Source organism: Sphaeramia orbicularis, chromosome 17, assembly GCF_902148855.1.
Source record: "Sphaeramia orbicularis chromosome 17, fSphaOr1.1, whole genome shotgun sequence".
Lineage (NCBI taxonomy): Eukaryota > Metazoa > Chordata > Actinopteri > Kurtiformes > Apogonidae > Sphaeramia > Sphaeramia orbicularis.
In genome coordinates this window covers 4,395,774-4,420,225 of record NC_043973.1, presented here as the reverse complement: position 1 = coordinate 4,420,225, position 24,452 = coordinate 4,395,774, and the positions used below count along the sequence as shown (strand labels likewise).

The following is a 24,452-nucleotide window of genomic DNA, read 5'->3' as shown; positions in this document are numbered from 1 at the left end:
TTGGTCGTGGATAAACACCCCCAAACAATCTCCTGAAACCTGAAGCCTTTTAATTTTTTATTAGTAAAATTATGACCAAAAAATACATCAGTGAAGGGAACCTAAATGAAAAGATTCAGATGAGCTGGATTTCTAAGTGCACTCTCTGTCAGCTGTGGTATATCTTGCAGTGAGTTGCTAAGCATTGCCTTGTATTAAAATTGTAGAAACTGTGGATGCATCAAGATCCTCATGTTAAGAAAGTACTTTTATTTGTTCTTTTTTAGATTATGTCCTGGACCTTCAGAAAAAAAAACCCAACTTTCTTTCATAAGAAACTAAATACTACTCTTGTCATGGCCGTGGAATTTTAATTACTGACCAGTGCACCACCGCATTCCACTTGGCATTTTCTGTCGTCTAATATGATCTTAACGAATATGCTTTAGTTCTGTTCCTGCCGAAAAAGGAAAAAAAAGGAAACCTGGGAAAAAAAATGCACCACAGAATGATTTGAGGTTGATTGTGGTTAATATCAAATAGAGACAGAGACTGAAATTACCGAGTTCTACACCACAGTGACAGTGAATGTTACCAAGAGTGTACTGTTGCGCAGGTTTAGAAAGCAACCAGGATGAAAATCTCTTCATGTACTTCATATAGGACAGTGGACTTTCTAGTGTTTTATGTGAGTCATTCTTTGCAGACTTTTTTCACACTCCGTACTGTTGAAGCTTGTCTTTGGTTGGCGGAGTGCGCTAAGCCATGCCCTCAACTCCCATTTCCCAGCTGACATCATCCTGACAGGGAGCCTTCATCGCTGGCGTACAGTTGAATCAGTTAGCTGTTGTTGTCCGTTACAGTGTAAAGGATTCAGTCCCATTGTGCAGTTCTCTTCATCCAAGTTTAACTTCTGCTAATGAGCTAAAGAGCCTGATGTTTCTGCAACAGCATTATTCTGCAGCTCTTCATGTGATCTGCTTCACTTTGCCCATGCATGACAAGAAATCAGACAAGCCAAAGTAATGAGGCAGAGGCGCTAAGCGATGGGAATGGATGCAGTGGAGCATAGAGAAAAATTTGGATTCTTCAATACATATGGATTAGGCTTGTTGATATATAACATAAGCCAATTGGAAAAATGCCTAAATTACACTCAATGCACACATGGAGGAACGAAAACATGACACAAACCCTGAACTATAATGGTTGTCAAATGATGGAAGAAAATAATTAAATGTTATGAAGTAAGTTATCACATATTCCACGGGCTAATGGGGTTATTTTAATAGAAAATGAAATAAACAAAAAATACAGAGGCTGATAGCTATAAAAACATGGATATCCGTAATCAGTATCAGTAATGGTTAATAATCGGTCTCTCCTAGATAACACCTTCGTAAAGTTGGGAGATGTCAGTGACCTTCCAAGTCCCATTTCAACAGCACTTAAATATTAAAGGTTCTATGTAGAATATTTAGTGACAATAGGAGAAACGAGAGGAGGAAGGGTTTGTTTGGAGCTGCTGTAAACATGGTGACAAACTGTAGATAAAAACGACACATTGTAAAGTAATATCAAGAATTATTCTAATTTCCATGCAATTATGCACTACGAAAGTAGTTATTGATATTATATGTTATTTATGCAGTTCAATCCACCTAAATCACAAGTCTGACAGGAACAGGACCTAAATTGTCATTGTGTATACTGTATTAACTCAACATTGATTTTATTTTTTATTTTGTTTTTAATTACTGAAGAGACTGACAGAATGGTCTCAGATAAAATACTTCCAGGTCAGAAGTAAGTTGTATATGTAATATTGTGTCATACTGCTAAAGGTGTCTTCTACAGGAAGACTTCAAGATGAACATTTTTCACTTTAGAATATTAACTACAGCCATTCTACTGTTCTCTGCCTCTACCAAAGACAATGCATCACATTATGTTATATAGCCTTATTTTTAATGTTTTCAAAGTGCCCCCAGTTAGATTTTCATGTGGTATCAACGATGGTACTGAGTATCAGTTTAGTTGGAAAAATCTCAATACTAATGCAGTTTTTAGTCTTTTTTTTTTTATGAATGTGAAGGAGGCCATCATAAACAGACATAAGTGCATCTGTCAACCCAGCACTTCCCTCCCAAGAATCATGTTGATTTATTGTCTAGTCATTTTTCTTACTTTGTACAAAGGGAAGATAAGTTGTGGAGATGCTGACAAGACCAAGCTGAGCATTACTAAATGACACAGAGCTTTTATTGAGAGATTTGCATATTTTAAGGAAACAATGGCAAAATCCCCAAACAGCCTCCTCAGCGTCCTCGTCGCTCTGGGAGATCAAAGATGGCGTGGGGTGGCCCCACTCTCAAAGGTCCTCTGGGTCTCGACCTGAAAACATTTTTGACAAGCGCGCGGGAAACAAGTTTATCCCCTCCACTGTGGTCACTGGTGCCGCATTCATGCCTCCACCATCCACTGTAATAATAACTGTATCTGTACTGTGAATTTGTTTTGGTATTTTAATTTCTCACAGATGCAAACAACACATGTCTGAACCTACATTAGCAACTACAATGGATTAACTGACATTAAACCATTTTCTGAGGTCAACATTTATACTTAAGCTTCTACAGAAAAATATCAAGCCTGTGACCTTGAAACCAAAACCGTGATGACATATAGGGCTGTTACTAATAGATAATCATCAGTCTGTTAATTCAGTGTATACAATCTTTCATCCATTATTGAGTTAAGCTCTCTGTGCCAATCTTAGCCATGATCTTAAGGGAAAGAAATCACCAAACTGCATTATAGATAAATTTGCTGATTAGAAATAAGAGAGATCATGAAAAAAGGTAAACGACACATCCAAAATTAGAGGTGTGCAGGATCCCAAAAAGTAGAACGTGAAAAAATAAAGAAAGGTCCGCACAACCTGTGAGCTCCCAAAACTGTTCAGATAGGTATAGAAGAAAAATACAAACAAGCCAACTAGCTAATACTCTGACAAAACTAAAATAAAAACAAAAACAAAACAACAACAATTATATAAAGATGGCTATTGCATAATGAAATTCTGAAAGCATAGACAATGACTGTGTATTTAAACATGTTGAAACAGAACCGGGTTACAACCGACATGTAGCAGTACAAACATTCCTCCTCATGCTGTTCCTCTCTTGTTTGTTACATGATGAAACCATTAATAATTTTCAAGAATTAGGTTTTGACAAAACAGAAAAAAGTGGTTTTATTTACCCTCAGCCAAAAGTGATCAAATGAACTTATTTTTTGTTTGACTGACAAAAGGCAAATATTTAGTTTCCCTTGTAATTTTATGGTTTGCATCTGAGAAATATCTTCAATATTCTCCAATTATTTGACTTATTTGATCATAGTAGTTGCTAGATCATAGTTTTTGTTCAACTGAAGATTAGTTGGGTAATTGTTGAAGCCGAAGTTGCCTACAAACATTTTAAAAAGAGAAAGAGAATTTGCTGATGAGCTCATTCTGCATTTTTTCTTAATTTGACCAACTAAAGGGATAAATCAGCTGATGGTTTAACACAGTAAGGGCACACTAACCTTAGTTCATGCATCAATAAACATTAATAGTTAATTAATCATTAATTATTGTCTAGTAATCATTGATAATATACTGTATTGAATTTTGGTCCTAAACATTTGGGCAAAACTGCTTCCCAGGTATGCTGGAATTTGGAATTCTTTACCACCAAGTATCAGAGAATGTATTTTTACACATTTTAAATACTGTAGTTTTGTTTTGTTTTTTTGAAAAATTGGTTGAAGGAGACTCAGGCATGGAGTCACTGAACTCAATGCAAATGCAAGTGTGTTTTATTGATGAAGTGTGATTTTATGGATTGTTAACAGTATGTTTCCTGTGTGGAAAGTGGTATTAATTCATGTTGCTGGTGATGGGATTGTAATTTTTATTCCTATCATAGTATTTTGAGTTGTGTTTTACTGTGTTGTGACTTGTCTGGGGACTACATTTGAAAATTAGGTGTTAACTATTTCAAGTATAATATTTGCATTGTGCTCTATTGTGTGAGTGGATAAATGAACTCAGGTATTTATATATTATTTGCTTTAAATGACAAAGAATTCTGTAATAAGTATTAACTAGAGTCTGGTTTTGACTGGCTCTAAATGTAAAGTGTCATGAGATAACTTTTATAAAACTAACAATGTGTTTTGTAATGATTTTGTCATGGTTTAGACATTTTTGAAGTTAAAAGTTTATTACTGCACAAGCTATTGCCGGTTAATGTATGCTCACTGTGAAATATTACCTGGTTGTAATAATTGGTAGATATGATGTGTATGTATTGAAAAACACTTGGTTTGGTGGGGAGCGGATTTGATTAACACTAAAAATAGTCTATGTAGAGGAAAAGCATGTTATCACATGTTTATAGAAGCTCAACAGTGGCATGGCAGTACAAGATTATGTAGCACATTTCTTTTTCACTGTTTTAACACTATTCCAAAAGGGTCCCCTTTCAAAGTGAGGAAAATGCAATTTAACCTTTATGGCATTTCACATTTTTTTAAGAAACGTTATCAACAGAGTAATGGAAAGATAAGTTCACTCATATAGTGCATTTGTCATTTTAAAGTGTGATGTTACTGAACACTACATTAACGTGACCATGATTGCAGTCAGTTTTTAGGAGGTTGAATGAACCATGAGTTTACATGAGTTGAACCAGACCTCTTCAGTAAAGCTGTTAAAGATTGTAAAAATCCCTGATGCGATGTACAAGAAGAACAAGACGAGGCACGACCAGTCACCTGAGGCACTGTGCTGGTTAGCACAATGCTAACACAACTCCAATTGTCTCAGCATGACTTGACCCTATTACTCCTGGAAAAAAGAACACTTTGTCTTTAGAAGAAATTCAACATGAAAGAAAAAAAAAAACTAGAGGCGGGGAAACAATCTGCACGTTAGACGATTCAGAGAAGACAGAACAAGAAGAGCGGTGCAGCTTACTTAAGTCCACCCCCCAAACCAAGTTACATGTCTCCCTTTTTTTTTCTTTTTTTTTTTTTTAAAACATACCTCCTATTGCTGCTCTGTGTGACTAGCTGCAGGGAGAGCGAGAGTGGGAGGACACAAAGGGTTAAAGTTTGCCTCTGTCTTCCTTGGAGATGGGAGAGGCCATTTGAATGGCTAGCTTCTGCAGCTAGCCAACACATTGGCTAAGGCTGAGGGTGGATCTGCTGCTGAGCCTGTGCTCTGGCATGGAGTTCTGGAAGGAGGATCAGGAGTCACTCAACACACACAGCAACACTTTTGTGTACATGTGTGCATACATGCTTTGGAGGATAAGTTGAAGGACAGCTTGTGAAATAAACTCTGGACATAGAAAGAGAAAGAAAACAGCACAGAATTTATGGGAGATTTGTGCTTTTCAAGGTGGACATTATGCTTATTGCTGTTGATAAGTCCCAGTGTGCAGGAGATTATTTAGACTAGCAGAGTGACGTAGATAAAAGGTGGTTATATCATTTGTTTTTCTACCATTGTGCCCCCTATTTGCTACGTGCCCTTTCTGCCATTCTCATATTTCTGCCCCCCCCCCCCCCCCCTTCCCCCCAAACTCCTCAGCCGTTTGACGCGCTCTTCTCTGTGAATGTAGGGGGGGGGGGGGGGGGGGTCCATGTTGTCTTGTTCATTGAAAAATTACAGTAATGAAGCTGTGCGGTTTTGGACACAGTGTGCTCACTGAGCGACGGGGTTATTGTAGTTCACCAAAACTAAGGTCACAAGAACAGTTTACTTTCAGGATCAACATTTTTGCCACTTAAAAATTATGTTAATTAACAACTCTTGATACATTAATTAATGTAATTAAAGTTGAAAAAGTACAACATTTGCAAAACAATTGTAATGAATAAAAATCGGACCTATGTCCCTGTATCTCACTGGCATGTTCTGTTAAGAATCAATACCAAGTTGAATTTGCAGTTTTGTCGGATTCTGCTCTATGTTAGAGTCCTGTGGTCTTGATGCAAGAGCTCAATCTCCCAATAGAAGTGGGTGGTACTTTCACTGGAGGAGAACTCAACTAATTAAATGAAAGCCCATATATGACTTCCCATCAGTGCTCAGTAGTAACTATATTGATATCTCTAACCATTTCCATGTTATAATCCATCAAAATATTGACCATCATAAGTAAAGGCAAATGTTTAATATGTCCAAAATTTGTAATAAATAAATAAATAAAAAAGAAATAAAATGAATAAATTAAAAAAATCTAAATATCTCCAAAATGTTAACAAACCCTGTAGACATTGTCCCAAGGAAGCTACATAAAAACGTGTAATGAATCTGACCAGTAGTTTAATGAGAGAAGATGTTTGAAGGAATTGTTGATGATGACAATGAAGGTGATGCTGGACACTGTGCCTTCACGACAGCTCATGGCCTATTGACTGGTGAGATAAAAACGCCTTGACAGTATTGGAAGATTATAGTGGTCATTTTTGATTCCACAGATTTGACAGTAAAACTAAATAAAATGAAATAATGTAAATAAAATTGATAGGCAGAAACTACACTGATATCAAAAACCAATGAAAGAGCAGTAGGGCCTGACTTAGTTTTGGAAATACCTGATATCTCAAGACATCAGAATAAAAGTAGAAAGTTGTAAGTATATGGAAACTAAAATATGAGAAAAGGTTGTGTTTTTATGTGGGGGAAAAAGCTTGATATTGAATACTGAATACGGTTTCCTTTCCAAATTATAATTTGTTGTTAATATATTGCAACTTGTTTCTTGTAATATATTCCATTGTGATGAAATATTTCCCTGTAGTGTGGCCCACATGCTCCATCACAAATGAATGAATGAAAGTAAATAGCTAAAAACTTAAGACTAAATAAATTAACAGTACATCACTGGAATGTAAATTTGTCTTCATGCTTCTGTGTGTCTTTATGTTGGAATAAAGTTGCCGACATTTTCCAATGTGAGCTGTAGCCCTTCCCCCTCCGCTCAGTGAATCACCGTGTCCCCTGCTGGTGAACAGTCCTAATCCTGCTGTTTGTACGGAAAAGCTAATCTCACTGGATGGTCTATCACTGCTGTGTTTGCCTCTGAGAAAGACTTCATTTTCACACACATGTTCCCACACCCACCTACCATCAACACACAAACACTAATACACACACAGACACACACACACACACACACACAACACCTGCCAGTCCAGAGAGTCTGATGTTATGCAAGGAGCTGATTTGCAGTCACACACACGTATAGACATGTGCATAAACAGCTAACCTACAGGCATGTGTGTCAGCAGAGTGTGTTTACACCTCAGGAACATCACTGGACTTCAGTTAGTGTGTATATGTTAGAGCTGCAGCAATTGACTATTTTTATAATCAATTAATCTATAGATTAGTGTCTTTGATTCAATTGAATTAAACAATTATTTCCATGAGCAAAAAAATATTAAAAATGTGAAAAAGACATGTCGGAAAGTGATAAACAACTTGTCCTTTATTCCAAGACCAGCTGAAACAACAACCACAAAAAGTATAGAAGTAAAAGGATATATAGAAAATATCTATATAGAAATAACAATAGCAACAGTATAAAAGTATTTTCTAAAAATCTCTCTCTATACATAAACAACACCAAATAAGTCAAATGATATCTACAAACAGCATGTGCACTGCAGTCTTCAACAAATCAGTATCACTGTTGATTTCCATCAGGTTTACGCACCTGATAGTCATGTGACCATGTGATACGCAAATTTCATGACCTTAACAGACTGATCAGTCATGCCTTTATTATGGCACAGATAATGATCAGACTGCACAGTGACAGAAAATAAGTAGGTGGTTAGGTTCACATGTGCATTTTTTAAACTACAGCGTTGTGTGGCTGCTAAATCGCGCCGGCTGACATTTCAATTGCGATTAGGTAGATTAATCATGCAGCATTACAGTGTGATAATGAGGATTATTTAAATGTTATTAATTGTGACGCATTGTGCCTGAGTGACCTCAGCTACAACTAGTTCTAACGTAGAGCCATTCAGTAAATCTCCTGTTTGTCAATCAGTGAGTGAGTTGTTTAGAACATGCCTAAAAACAAAGAGGAAAAAATACTCAGTGTAACACAATGTTTTTCAAAAGCAAAATGATTAACTTCATGGGTTTGCTTTTCTCCCTGAGTAGTCCAAAACCAAAATATGTTTAATACTTTTCAGTATGAGCTTTGTCTGTGTGTTCGTGAAGCTAGAGCTGCCTTTAACCTTATTAGCCACCTCAGGTTTTTATTTAACTTTAAAAATCTCTTTTGCAAGAGCATTCTGGAAAACACAGGCAGCATTTTTTGATCATGTCAGATAAAAAAAACAACATTCATGGAGTCAATTCTGAAACATTAATGTATTTAGGAATGCATATCCAGGCAAAGTTATTGTTGTAACTGAATTGTAATTGAGTTCAAGTTATATCAAATCAAGCTTTATATGATAGTATTATGAACTGATAAATGATGTCACTTCAGGAAATCACCATTCATACCTAGCCCTATTTCTTGTCATAATGATTGGTTTTCACTTATAGCTGCACATCAATAAGCTAAAAGTCTGTTTGTGAACATCAAAACTACAGTGCATGCTGTGCATGCGTTCATTGTACATTGGACTGATGTTGGAATGGCAGGTCTGTCAGTCTCACTTTCACTGAGCTTTCAGGATGAGTATCTTCAGTCAAATGGAGCTGGATCCCTGCTGTTTGTGTGCTTGTTGGCTGATGGAACATGCTCCTCTGGGCTTTAGTCTGGTACAGTGAGGGAGGATTTCACATATGCTGACACACTGATCTAGCGGTGAGATTTTTGTGGTGCTCAAGATCAAACTGGGACTGATTAAAATCTCCTGTGTCGTCTCGGGAACTGAAATAATAGAGTTGCTCATGTTTCCTTTGAGGTTCCACTGGGACTGGATTTTAGATAAACTCATGTGCTTTGTATCTCTTTTGTCTCACCTGCAGTGTGCCCTGTTCAGTGCAAACATCGCGCCTGCACTAAGGATGACCAGTGCTGCCATGACCAGTGCTTGGGCGGCTGCCTCCAGCCCAGTTCAGCCAGTCACTGTGTGGCCTGCCGCGGTCTCCAGCACGGGGACACCTGCGTAGAGCGCTGCCCCGCAAACCACTACACCTACAAAGGCTGGCGCTGCGTTTCCTTCGCCTTTTGTCAAGAGCTTCATAACAAATGCAAGAGGGAGAAGGAGCACAGAAAGAACTCCGACTGCCACGAGTACGTCATCCACAACAACGCCTGTATCCCTGAGTGTCCCGCCGGCTACACCACTGTCAACTCCTCCTCGTAAGTGGACTCTTATTCTGATCTGATGGGCTTTGGGTGGTCTGATGAAACAATGTTTGAATTCTGAAGTTGATTACATAATCACAGAGATGTTATACAGATTCTAAAGATGTCATATGTAACATTTGTGCATTAAAACATCTTAAAAGTTAGGCCGATGTTATATATTAGGTTGTCCTGTGCATGTATTATATGAAAAGTTTTCAACAACATTGAAATTTAGGGACCCGTCGGTGGCATTATATTCCATCATGCTATTGTTTGTGTCCAATCCTGCAGTTTACTTGTGGCTGTTGTAAAGGCCTATTATAAGATATTTGCATCAAAGCACAAGGTCTAATGACAGAAAGACTTAAGTCTCATTTATGCTCACTTCACGTACGTAAATAGGTATGTCTGTTTCTAACAGTGTCAAGTGTCACTGGCCTCCTATCTCCATGTGTCCAATGTGTTGGAATGAGCTTTCTTAATCAGTCCACCAAAGGGCGCTGCTCTTAATTACTGTACTGGCTAATTACCATGAAGAAGAGTAAAGTTTTTTGAGAAGAAGAAGAAGAAAGTCAATAATAACAAACATGGCAACGACAGAGGAAGTATTAAAAATGTGGATATTCAAGCTGCGTATGATGTTCATCACCAATTTTTCATCAAATCTGTAAAACCTGAGTGATATTCTAAGTGTCACAAATCCATTAGTCTTTCTGTGATTTTGAATCACTCCTCTCACAGTGAACAACTTCGAAGTGTACTCCACCACGAAAAATCCATTTGTTTACATAACAAACCAAAACCTAAATGAAACCGTCATTCGGGTTTTTTCGGAATTCCACACACCTGCAGTAGCAAGAGGCAATGAAGGTGTCTCCGCGTTTGTTGCCACAGGTTTCGGTATGTAAACAAATGGATTGTTTGTGATGGAGTACACTTCAAAGTTGTTCACCGTGAGAGTGATTCAGGTGCGTAATCACGGAAAGTCTGGCAGATTCGCGATACTTAGACTATCACTCGGGTTTTACAGATTTGATGAAAAATTGGTGACGAACATCACACGCAGCTTTAATGTTGATATTGAGAAGGGTAGTTGTCATAAATATGTCTGTAGTTTTTCACTAACTCATACAGTCGCTCTTTGAAAAGTACTGCTATTTCTGGAAATTATTCTCTTCAAATCTCAGCACTGCCTCCACAGTTCCCGGTGGTACTGCTCTGTATTCTCTGTCTGGGTATGCATCCGCAAGCCCCGAAAAACAGACAGAATTTCGTACAGAATGTACTCAGAGGACAGACAGAACACTTCATCCGTATCTGTCTGCATCTTTAACTTAAAGCATAAATGAGCCCTTAACATAGGTGTCATGAAAGTGCTGTTTTAATCTGAACCATAACCTTTGACTAAAACTAAAACTAAATAGTTTCAGTACCTCAAATTAACTGCAGCTGAAAAAAACCTATGTGGGAATCAAACCCTAGTTGAGCACTACTTATTCTGTGTTCCTTATAAATGTTGTCTACGTATTGCTATATTACTCATTGAAATCATGCAGAAAACAGGTTTTTTATTCAACAACAGCAATGATAAAATGTAACACATTCTTAGCCCTGTTCTAGTTTGGCTTTAAGTAACCTAGCTACAGTTTGTAAGATGCAAGACACTGTTATTCATGATCATGATTCTATGCCAGAAGATTATGCTAAAAACAAAACAAAAAAAAAACTACACTTTCATTTGCCACATGCTTTTTTAATAATGATAGCTGTTTCAAAGTCATAGACGTTCCCATGTTCTCTACATTTATCTGTAACATAATGGACACATGGTAAAGGATCCTACATTATGTTCAAGCCTTAAGGAACCAAGGATTCTGGGAACATAGACCTGCTCTCATCAGGTATTATGCAGTAATCAGTTGGCAGTTGGTATATTTAACAGTAACAGCAGTAGCTGGAAAATATACTTTTGGAAAACACTATAATCTTAGACAGATTCCTGTCTGTTTTGCACTTTCATTGTGTTTGTCGTACACAGTGACAGTGCAGGAAGTGAAGGTCATCCTGCTGAGCTCCGACGGCACTCTGTGTATCTGCACACACATTGCTTTCTGGAGTGTGCAAGTGTGCAGGCAGCTAGGTCAAAGAACATGGCACAGGCAGTGTGCAATGAGGCCAATGTAGATGTAAAGGGTTTTGTCCCTTTCCTCTATATTGCTGAATTACTGTGCTAGCAGATTTCGGTCTCCAGAGAGTTGGTACTCCTGGTTCCATGGTGCTGACCTGGCAGTGACCTTCAGCGTCTCCCTCTTCGATGCTCTCATTGACTGTGATAAGGCTGGACATTAGTGCTGCTCTGCCCACGAGAACAGACACTCAAGACCCCGGGTTATTCTTCTCGGGCTGATGTTGAAAGTACAGCTGGATTTTACTCGTTGACTGCTGAGCTTGAGAAACACCAGAGAGGTCAGGGTGCAGGGCCTCATCTCGACTGCTGAGAGGAGAATCCGTCTGGCAAGCGAGAATCCAGACAGTCTGACAGTGATGACAGGGAAAAGTGACTGATGCTATTGCAGCAGTGCTTTCTCTGTTGAACATGTGTTTATCTACTGTGTTCGAGAATCAACCAATGCATTATAAGAGCAGTACATACTGTACATTCACACCTAAAAGGTGTAAATAACACTGACACTGGCGTCAGTGTGTCTCATTCACTTTATTTGGACCTTTTAAGAAGTGTACTGTATAGTGGTCTGCTTTTTCCTTATTTTCCTTCCAATCCCAGTATTTACAGGAATTGGCTACGTCCGGGTATTTTATACCATCTGTGGGTGCAAGAGAGAAATAAATGCTCTTGCTTTCATTTACAGGAATGATTATTCTAGCAGGTCCTGGAAATACTTGGTTCCTTTCTTTTGCTGTGGTAGCAAGATGACAAGAAATCAATGGGTCATAGGTCAATACTAATCACTGGGATTCATAGTTATCGATTCCTTCAGATACTTCTCCAAGTGCACAAGGGATAAAAAGCTGGTGTGTCATTTTTAGTATAAAGATGATTGATAATGAATTGATTAATAATTTTGGTAATGGAATTTTAGAAAGAAGTGATAAAGGGATTTTTTTTTTCTACAGTTTAAATGATCAAGTATCTAAATATATTCTTTTTGTATATGCACTGTGCTAAGGGCCTGAGGTTATGCAGTCGCCGTCTACCATGTGATCCAGCGGGTGCCCCATCTAAATATACTCCTGTGTCCATTTTGTTTTGCCAATATTGCACAGGTCTTGCTTAAGATGAGATGGTCTTCTTGTCTAATAAAGAGCTCTCCAGTTTGAATCTTGGCAGTAAGAAGTTCATTTAAAGGGGTCTTCGGCTCATATGTTTGATTACTTCTTGCCAGGAATTTGAATCAGTAATCCATAATCCATCTCACCTAAACCTTTAGGCTGCTGTTGACCTGAGGTCGACCCTATTCTCGTCAGATCTCAGCCCTTTTTTTTGCTCTGTCTCCCTTTCTGCTCCCCTTATGGCTCATCTCTCCTCTTTGGCATCCCTTTCCTCTCTTTGGCTTCAAATGAAACTGTGGAAATGAAAGCGCTTTGAGGATAAGGTGGCGTATTCCAAGTTGTTATGAGCGTCTCTAGGCTAAAACTGCAGATGTGGCACCAAAGAGGGGAAAAGGTCAGAATAGATGAGGCGAGCTGCGAGCCAGCTAAACAAAGATGTTTTCTTTTATTTCCTGCCACCTCAACATGACACAACACTTCACTTGAATCCTTTGTGTTGTTGTTGTGGTTTGTTTTGCTCATTGAAAGCTGTCATTAATCTCATTTACGAGTGCAACACGGCTACAGCCCACAGTGCCTGTTACTGATTTGTATGTGACAATGACATTAAAAGCAGTAACACAGCAGCTGCCACTTGTTTGGAGATCTCCTGTAATTATCCCGCCTCTTCATCTACCATTACTTTCTTTGGCAGGTGGAGCAAAAACCCTTTGACACCTGTAGCACTCAAGACAAGTACACTAAGCAAACAGCCCATCATCATTGGCTAATCCTCAACTTAATCCCCTGAATTTGAACCCTTAAAACTTGCCCCTGCAGCATGTATTTCTACTAAGAGATCAGTTTGTCTGCAGGAGGTTGCGGTGTAGTTGGGACTTTACCTCATCAAAGGTTGCACTTGCAGCATTATGAGTATGGGGATAGCGGAGACAGCTCTTTAGGAAATAAGTTAAAATGGCTGATCTTCAAAGCAGCATCTGTGTCAGTTATGAGAAGAGGCATTTTATGAAAATATTAAATGGGCTAGGTTTATATAGTGAAGGGATTTGGTCAATTATTACACATTACAGACATTTCTATTTGACATGTAACACAATTTGGAACCTTTTTTATGCATCTCAGAAAAATGGGCAACAATGTTATCAGGATAAAAATGGTCACATGAATCATTATTAATTAACCAGTATCATGATAAAAATATTGGTCAGTTTGTTTTTTTCAGAGCCAATATTGATACAAGTAGTCATCAAGGACACTGATAAATGATATTTGGAACTGATATACATGTGCAGTAAAGATGATAATCCTCATGTCAAGGCGTCTAAATACAGTACTTCAATGAAATACCTCAGTGAAATGCATTTAAGTGTGATCAGTTAATTCATGAGAACTGGTCATAATCCATCAATTCACCTCTTGAATTCACCAAATATCAGATAGTGAACCTTGGCAAGAATGTGTCAACAGTATGAGTCAGAATGTTTCACTAACATAAATGTTTTGGAATCAGCGCAAGACACATTTGCTTCCATGATTAATATATGAATGATTTCCTGTTTTAGGCTTAACTGCACTCCATGTGCAGGACTTTGTCCAAAAGTGTGTATGGGTCTGAAGACTGTGGACTCGGTGACGGCTGCACAGGATTTGAGGGGCTGTACTGTCCTCAACGGGAGCCTGATCATCAACCTGCGGGGAGGAAGTGAGTATATGTATGGTTTGTTTGATTAAATACACACAGTCTAAATCCACTTCTATTTATTGTTCACCTGGAACAGCACAGAGGAAAAACTAAAGGTTACTTTGTTTTTACCGCTAAACCAATTACTTGTTTAATTTTACCACATCTTTCCTTTGCCTTATTTTGTGAATAGTTTGAATCATTTCTAATCATGTTCACTGTTTTTCTTGTTTTTTTTTAATTGCCTTCTATTGATTTTACCTTGTTCTTAGGTATAAATTCTTCAGTTAGTCTTAAGTTTTTGTGTTTTACTGATTTAATTATTATTTATTTTATGTTGTTTCCGTAAATGATGCCTCTTTCTCAGCGTGTCCTGTGACTAAATGAAGGCTGGATTGAATGACTGAATGAACTCAACTCAGTGGACAAATACAAAGTGGTCAATTTCATGGGGTTTGTACTGATGAGAAAATAAGTAAATGGCAATGAGAAAATGGGATCAGCACAAACAAATACACTTTTAAAGCTTGGCAAGGAGCTAAGATTATCTCTGAACTAATGTCATTTCTAAAAGAAAAACTGTTTGTCAGTCTTAAGGTGGTAAACATGCTGCACAGATATCCCAAAATCCTGTGATATGAAATGGCTAGATGAAATGAAATTGAAAATGAGAATAGTCTGGCAAGAACAGTTTGTGAATGAACTGCTGCCAGAGTCAGAAGTCAATTCAAAGATTGTGTCTTTTTTGTTTTCTATAGACAACATCGCAGCCGAGCTGGAGGCCAGCCTGGGCCAGCTGGAGGAGATCACTGGCTACCTGACAGTGCGACGTTCCTACGCCCTTGTGTCCCTCTCTTTTTTCCGCAAGCTCCGTGTTATTCGTGGCGAGGAACAGGAAATCGGGTGAGACTCACATCTTTTGAGCCGTTCTCATCCTCACCATGTCAGAGCCTCCCTCCTGTAATTATGAGTTAAAAGCAGAAGGACTGACCTTTTGGAAATGTCTTTCTGTGGTAGCTGTTTTTGGTTTCCCAAATCATATATGTAAAGTTTCGTTCAGACGAGGTTGAAGATCCCTACACTTAGAGTACTAGTATGTCAAAATGGCAGGCATACATACAAATAGAAGGCTAAACTAGCTGAAATACATTCCTACTCAGGACACTGAAGCCTTTTCATAACACTAAGAACCAGATGTCTCATGCTATGATGTTAATGCAAAATTTCACTGACATTTTTATTAGAAACTACTCGTTCTACGCCTTGGACAACCAGAACTTGCGGCAGCTGTGGGACTGGTCCAAACACAAGTTGACCATCCAGCAGGGGCGCATGTTTTTCCACTATAACTCCAAGCTCTGCATGACGGAGATCCACAAAATGGAGGAAGTCACGGGAACCAGGGATCGGCAAGTGAAGAACGACATCGCCTCCAAGACCAACGGAGACCAGGCATCATGTAAGACCCTCATTTGGAGACATGGCCAATGTATGGGGAGGAGGATGGTGGGTTGTTACTACGGCAACAGAAAACACTGATACGGATGCAAACATAACTGCAGTTATTGTTATGGTGGTCATTTCCTCTGGTTTATTGTTTGCAGACGTCTCTCTGCAGATCTTTTACTGACAGTTTAACTCAGAACAACCAACAGAGCAAAGCACTTTCACGTTCAACTACATTACACACATGTTCAGAGATACAAAAGGGTGTAGGTTTTTCTTAATATCATTTTGGAATCATTGCTTTATTATATTGACTCAAGAGGGTAAGGTGAGGTTATGGGACGATGTAGGCCTTCATGTGTCTTCCTTCATGTGTTATCTATCTCAACTAAATATTACCCTAGGTTTTGGTCTGAATCAGATGTATCACGTTGCTCTACGTCTTTTTTTTTTTTTCTAAATCTAACACAGCGCTTCGATAACACACCAATTTAGTTAACATCTGGAGACTTATCCTTAATGCTGCTGCACTTTGATTCCCCTATAAGCCCCTGCACTGTTGCACTTCAGTTATGTAATTCAGTTTTGTGAGATCATACTGAGGTTAAAGATAGATTTTTACATGTGCAGAAAAGTCAACTTTTCTATATCAGCTTAAGTACTAAATACATCTGTTCCTGGTTTGTTTTTGCATTTAGGATGTAGCCAACAATCATATCTACATCTAAGCTACTTAAAATGACAGATTTGGAGGGGTTGGGCGGCTGCTCCAGGTCATCAGGTTATTTTTACACTAAATTAACAATAAAGCAAAGGTTTTGTGACTAATATCTCCTTATTACAGAAATGTATAGATTACTGTCTTTGCCATTTTTCTGTCCTTGCTGACGTTTTCTATTTGTATTATGTGTTTGGTTTTTTTTAAAGGCGAGGTCCATGTGTTGAAGTTTACTCAGATCCGAACCATGAGCGATAAAATAATGGTGAAGTGGGAAGCTTTCTGGCCTCCAGACTTCAGAGACCTGCTGGGCTTCATGGTGCTGTACAAAGAGGCGTAAGTTAATCCATCAACAGTTGGGGTCTCTGTAGTCATATGTCTGTTTGTCAGAATAGTCTCCTCTCTCCCTCATTTTATAAATGCAGTAATACAGTGTTTTCAGAAAAGCTTTGGCTGTGAGTGAATAAAAACATTAGCATCAGCAGTTGAAGCAGTGTTAAACTTCTGCTCTTATTGGTAGAATGAAAAAGAAAAACAAAGAACATACAGTCCATGATAGTTTTAGCTGGGATAGGGTAATGTATGGTAAAAAAGGAGGCCAATCTGAAAACAAAGGTGATTTTATATTTGGAGACTTTCAGACAAAATGACATAACATGACAAAGTGAATCTGTATTTCAGCTTTTGTGTTTACTTTGCACCTCGAAGCACCAAATCCATCAGATTATACAACACATCCTCCCTTTGAACCTGTGGCAGTCTGGGTTTCTCTGGAGCCACTCATCAGTCAGATAAATTTGATGAATAGTCAGAGAACATCAAACTGTAACCTAATATCTGCCCCCAGGTGTAAAAACAATTGAGGACCCTCAATAACACATTTTTCATAGACGTTCCTGTATTGTTTTGTGTCCCTCACTATAGGCCGTTTCAGAATGTAACTGAGTTTGACGGGCAGGATGCCTGCGGCTCCAACAGTTGGGTTATCGCTGATGTGGACCCTCCGCCTCGAGCCACCGAGGGGGACAAAGAGCAGACAGAGCCGGGTCACCTCATCCTGCCGCTCAAGCCCTGGACTCAGTACGCCATTATGGTGAAGACCCAGCTGTCAGCATCCGACGAACACCAGCTCAATGGAGCCAAAAGCGAGATCATCTATGTCCGCACCAACGCCACCAGTAAGACTGACTCACATTTGTGGAATTTTAAGACACACTCTGTATATCTATATCTATATCTATATTGTGATGATAGATAGATAGATAGATAGATAGATAGATAGATAGATAGATAGATAGATAGATAGATAGATAGATAGATAGAATACACACGCTCACACACAATAAAAGTCAGTCCTCTGATCATTTATATTAAAATGCACTTGATTTAATATACCTTCAATAAACCTGATCTGGGTATTTCCATGAAACTGGGTTTATTTTGGTATCTGGCACTTGGGCAGCTTTTTAGACCTAATAATAAAATAGAAATGTAGACATATTTCCCCCCAGGATGTACCTAATGATGACCTCAGATGAATTCAAAAAAATTATACTCTTACCATGAGCCATCCCAAAATTTATAAATTTTCAATTAAATATTGGGGCCAAAAATAGGACCAAAATTGTGACAGAAAAGTTACCTAGGTGTCAGTGCATTTGATCGTGAAAATTTCACTTGAAATGATCTTATATAGCACTATAAATAAAGACACTGTGTTAAATTTGACAATCCTAGTGGTTTTTCTAATCCAGACATGTGGGTTTTTCATGAATCTCATTCTCATTCAAGGTTTCGTGCGTAACCCATTGTATCTATTCACGTTATGTGTGGAACCTGCCCATTTAAACACAATAAAATGCGAATGATTTTGCAACAGCGGCCATTTTTATGAAACACTCTGCCTTGCATATTTACTTCAATTCCCAAAATGTACCTGTGAAAGAATTAAAAAATATTTCAAAAAATAGTAGCGCCTAATTTTTGTGTTGTTTTTCCCTTGGTTCCGTCGGGGTAATCATTGCATGCAGAATCATTCATAGAATGCTGACTAGTCATAACTTCAGGCGAAAACTCCGATATTACTGAGTTGTCTGTGGATTTGCCTTGTGTAACAGTGTGGGTATTGGGGGAAAAAAACCTGAAAGACAAAGACTGGGGAGTTCATTATAGAAACCCGATGTCTGTACTACATGCGGATTTTTGTATGTGTGCATCAAATAAAAATGTGTTTTATCTGAAAAATAGTTTATCTTTTATCTCAATAAATATTTATTTTTAAAATAGGCCCAAAGTGCTTCCAAACTTGCTATATAACATTAGTCTACATCATGTTTGAATTTTTAGCCCCTCTGTCCTGCTTTTAGGGACCAGTTTCGTAGAAGCACCATCTACAATACACATTTTTGTCATTCCTTGATTTATATTATGATCTTCATAGTGAATGTTAATTAATCATAAATATAAATATAAAGCCTTTACAAATCCTTATAAACAGCCTATGAACAATTTTTTGTATTTATGATATAATCATAAACACATTTTGAAAACTTTAGTTTTTATATATACATTTTTTACCCTCGGCCGTCGCCGCAGGATATTGTCATCAGTTAGCCGTCCATCTGTCCATCCGTATGTGCAAAAACTTTGGTGTGGACTGAAAGCCAAGGGTACGTTATGTTTTTATTTGTGTTTATCAACTCAACAACATGTAGACCTCATTGTAGATACTGTGAAAAAGGGTAAAGCATTATGTGTAACAGTAATAATCAATGGCAAGCTATTACATCCACTAGTATCAAAAAGAAAACGTTTCTTTGGAAAGTTTAAAATGAAAAGTTAAAGGGAGTGACTGTTTCCAAAACAACCCTACACTAATGATGGCAGACAGTAGACAGTAGAACAAGGTAAAATTGTAAGCAAGCTATCACGGGCAAAACATTGTTTCTGGTGGACTTAAAGCTGTGGGATATTTAGATTTCCTCTCCACACTTGTTGAAGTGTCGGTGATTTACTGCAGGTAATGCAATGACTATTCTGATAAACAGAAGAAATGTGGGGTACTCATAGCTCAGCTCAGTTTGAGCAGTCTTTCTACACTGATTTTTATGCATTGGACCAAATGCATAAAAAAATAAATATTTCAATATTTGTAATCTGTTTTTGTAGAAAGAATAATCACAATAATTATCACTTTGGCCTCATTTGACAACAATAGTCGAAATATAAACCACAATTCTTAAATGTAATTATCAGTTGCATCAGCATCTGATAATTACAAGCATCAGTTGTGATAGAATGTAAGTTGTGTTGACTTGTACCATACTAGTTGTTGCTTTCGGTGTCTTCAGTGTGTCAGATCAATGGCAGTTCATTAAGAGCCACATTCAGATCAGCCTCATTGATTGAAATGAACATCATTCACATGTGTTAAATTCATTAAAAACGCAAAGTATAGTAAAGGTTTAACAGTGAATAATAGTTAAGCTGGTGAAATTGTCAATATTTTTGCATTAGATGAAAATAACCATAAGCACTGAACTTCTAAGTCTTAAACTGTTTTGTTAGTTCTGATCTGGTATTATAATCTGATAAAAATGTGTTTACGACACTGTTATCTTAATAATATCAATGTTATTAGTCTCCCCTTACCTATAGCCTTCCACTTATTTACAAGGACTTGTGATATAAATTAATGAAAGGCGTGTCCTCAGTGTTACTATTATTGACTGGCAGATACACGTTGATGTGTCACTCTGGCTCCTGCCAAAACGTCCTTGGCACAAGAACAGGGAAGAGGACGACAGATGGCATGAGGCGCCCCGGGCGCCACCAACCTGCAGGACACCACCTCGTGCATGGTGTCTGCATCATTCAATCACACAGCCATCATAAATTTCTTCCCAAGCACTCTGCCACCCACAGAGGAGGTTGTGTGCAGTTTGTGTTCTGAGTCTTGATGGCCCATCTGAACAGCTTCCTTTCACACAATTCACGTTTGCACAAAACGAGCTTGTAGCAAAAGATGCAGCAGCTATCTATCTATCTATCTAGCCAGCCAATGCGTCGCGTCAAGGGGAGGCTTGTTTTCTATCCATCTGGCAGCCGCTTAGGGTTCCTGGTCTGTGTCATGTCTAACCAGCATACCTCGTCAGAAGGGCAAAGCTGTCATTATAGATTCGCCACTGCCGGTGCAACTCAGTCTGACAATGCGGTCGCGCCAGTGTGTTGCGCTGTCATAAAATGAGGACAACATAATCACACTGTGACAACAACGCTTAGGGGTTTGTGTCCTCAGGGTTCAATCTGATGTCCCCATCTATTCCCTCGCTCACACACTTAAAGTGTGATCAAAACTCTGATTCATATGTTTACTCAAAAGATGACTTAGCAGTCAATCAGATACAGTGTGATGCCAGTTGGTGCAGAAGCGGATAACCTCCTTTTTACCTTATAGCACAGTGATTTGCATGTGCAGAGCCAGTTGAGATCACAACCGAAATCACAGTTATCATTTACATTTACAAGAAAATTATTAAGTAAAATAGTGGTAATGTGGGCATTTTAGCTCCTCTTCTCCTTGTCAAAGCCTACCAAGTCCTTTTAATTTGTCCTCTTGTCCTATTGATGTTAATCTGTGCCCAGGGATTACAACAAGAATAGAGAAATACATGTCACGCACTTTCTTTCATTGCTCAAAAACAACATTTCAGTCATTGTATCTCAGATAAAGTGTCGTGTAGTACACGTCACATCAGATGTATATCATGAAAGAATCACACCAAAAAGCTCTTCTTATCATAATCAGAGTACTTACAGTAAAGTAAAATTTGAAAATTAACATTAAATGAAATTTGGAAATTTGATTTGCATGAAAATAGTGTAATATTTCTAGAATGACCTGTTTTCAATGCAAGAATAAGAAACATCATCAGCATTAATAAAGTAATGTTGAGTTTTTGTAAATATGATTTAATATCTGTAGTATGAAGTGAGTGACTGAAATAAGTTATTAAAAAAAATACAATTCAAGCTTACTGTAAATGAATTTGAAAATAAAATGTATATTACCTATTAATTCTTACATTATTTACTCTTTTAATACCAGTAAAGTACAAATGACTAGAAGTTCTTGCGGAAATATGTAGTCTTTTCATGCATTTAAGCCATTTAAGTGGTGTCAAAATTTAAGCACCATGTCAACACGACATTAGCAGGCAAATATTATATATTCATAATCCATATTATTTATTTATTTTTTAATCAATACATATAAGACTACACCTGCCAAAACCTCTGAAAACTGGAACTGAAAGTACCAAACCACCACCTGTTAAAATGAGGAACCAAAAAAGACTTGGTGTAGATTTTTAATATCAGTTCTTCATAAAAAAATTTAGATGAAAGAAGTACATTTATTAATAAATATGATGAATATGAATGTGTAACATCTGAAAGCTGCTCATTGCAGTACAAGTTTATCTGTCATTAGCAAACACATAAATCAAACTGTGTAATTACCATAAATGAAAGGTGAAAGGGAAATACCCTCAAGCAGCTGTTGGTCACAGATCATCACGGTGCCAGGAAGTCTGCTTTACCACTTCTGTGAAATGCAAATGAAAAAATGAGGACTGTGCCACTGCTCTGCTCTGTATTTGATCAATCCGAGTGACTAATTCACAGAGTCCCATTTTGACACCATTATATCCAGTGTTTTACAGTAGAGAGTGTGTCAGATGCGATTTTAAACTGTTATACTAAATATATTGAAAAGATTAAATAATTGTCTGGAACTGTGTGGTCAGTGGGAGTCCGAAACTATTGTTATTGTTTTCTCCCCATAACCATTCCTGTGTCTGCTGTGTTTCTGTCATCCCTCTCTAGAGCCCTCGGTCCCACTCGATCCCATTTCTTCATCCAACTCTTCCTCCCAGATCATCCTCAAGTGGAAACCTCCCAACGATCCCAACGGCAACATCACTCACTACCTGGTGTTCTGCCAGCGCCAACCTGAAGCCAGTGAACTCTACAAGTTTGACTACTGTCAGAAGGGTGAGTCACATGGTTTGTGCTTATCCATGTACTGCAAGTCCCTGTGATTGTGTTTTTATCTGTCTGTCTATGAGAGACTATCTTTGGTCTACTTTCCATTAGTTGAAGAGCTCCTCTTGCAGGACTCCCACAGTCATGAAAAACTGAAAGCGTTCCTGTGCTATGGGAATTATGGTAAATAATAGTTACGAACTCAAAAATTGCACAAGAACGCCTCCTCGCATTGTAGTTTCCACTGGAGAGCTGGGAAAAAATGTTGATGCGCGAGCTGCTGAGATGAAAATAGCCACTGAATTTTTAAATGTGATGGAAAGCAACAAGGGATACATCACAACTGATAATGTTTTTATTAACATTCTGCTAATGTTAGCTGATGATTTTGCACATTTATTGCACACGCAATTTTAATATGATATAATTTAATGTGATCTAACCAGTCCAAATTTATTTTATCCAAGTAGGAGGTCATGATAAATTGTCTGTCAGCCATTTTTCATTTTGCTATGACAACAAAAGCACTTGAACACAATGTGCTGGTAATTTCATATTCACAAATGGAAATATGTGAATATCCTGTCCACACTTATGGATGTTTTTTTCTACACTGGAACCTCTACTTCACATGTGAATGACATTTGAAATCATTTAGGAGGAGATTGTTTTTAACACATCTTGCAAAAGGAATTGAGGTTATAACAACTCTGGTTCATGTTTATGTGTATTCTACAGAGCCCCTTTGGTGACATGTGAGAAAAAAATAATGTCATGGCCACGAGTTACTACTAATGCGTGACCACAAGACAATTCACCTACAAGATTGCTGTATTGCGTAGCACACCGATTTGGTCTTACCAATATGGAACACCTCAATTTGATTTCATTTTATTTTCACCTTGGTATGAACTACCGAGATATACTTGGATCACACATTTGTAACTCGTGGCCATGCATGAATATTTTTTTCCTCACATGTCACCAACAGGGCTCCATAGTGTCCCTTTGGTGTAGGTTTGGGAATCTTAGTTGTAAGGCGATACGATACGCATCTCCATACAGCATCTCCGATCTGATATATTAAAGATACGTGTGTAGGTTAAGATCAGTGTGTACACATGGACATGGATACATATATATATATATATATATATATATATATATATATATAACCTGAACCGACACTTACAGTGTGTTAATAAAATCATCACATTTTTTGGAAAAGTCATTCAATTTAATTTTAGGAATGTAAACTCTTCATATTTACAGAAAACCTTTAATAAAATGTTAAATTCAGACCAGATATTTTCAGGACAAGACCTTTCAGTGAAGTAAATAACATCTCTTTACTTTTTGGCACAGTAGAATGAGTTCATTCTAGAAGGGTTTTCCCTTTATCCTGGAGCAGAAATCAACTTTAAATATACTTTTTGAAAATGTTTTTCTTCATGGTGTGAGACCCCAATAGTGATTCACAAAATAAGAGAGTAAAGCTGTTGGATTTGGACACAGAAGAAAAATGTTAAACATACAGTTGGGCTTCTTATTGTCCTTTAGACAATGTATTTTGACTTAAATTTGGATCAATGAAATTAGAAATCAATGTATTAGTTTCACAGTTTTCTGTGTATGTGAAGTGAAACTATGCTACATGGATTCTCATACATTTTATTAGTTAATTTAAGTCCACTTCTGTTCATGTTTAAAGGGTGTGAATGATCGTGGAAGTTATATGATCGTCCCCTAAAAAGATACAGACAAGTTTTGACATTTTTAGCTTACCGGCCGACAGGCCGTAAGCTATTGTCGTCATGCGGCGTCTGTCGTCCGTTACAAAAATTTCCATCGTCGTCTTCTCCGAAACTACAATTCCGATTGACTTCAAACTTGATATACAGCTTCTGTA

At 37.9% G+C, this 24,452-nt stretch overlaps 1 protein-coding gene across 1 annotated transcript in view; it reads left to right on the top strand.

The window, feature by feature from the left end:
- The window catches only part of insra (insulin receptor a), a 74,067-nt gene that overhangs the window by 36,792 nt on the left and 12,823 nt on the right, over positions 1–24,452 (top strand). Inside the window, exons 3-9 of the mRNA XM_030159730.1 lie at positions 9,038–9,374; positions 14,216–14,355; positions 15,093–15,237; positions 15,579–15,793; positions 16,708–16,834; positions 17,423–17,676; positions 22,385–22,552. Coding sequence (XP_030015590.1) covers positions 9,038–9,374; positions 14,216–14,355; positions 15,093–15,237; positions 15,579–15,793; positions 16,708–16,834; positions 17,423–17,676; positions 22,385–22,552 — 1,386 coding nt within the window. The remainder of the gene's footprint in view (positions 1–9,037; positions 9,375–14,215; positions 14,356–15,092; positions 15,238–15,578; positions 15,794–16,707; positions 16,835–17,422; positions 17,677–22,384; positions 22,553–24,452) is intronic.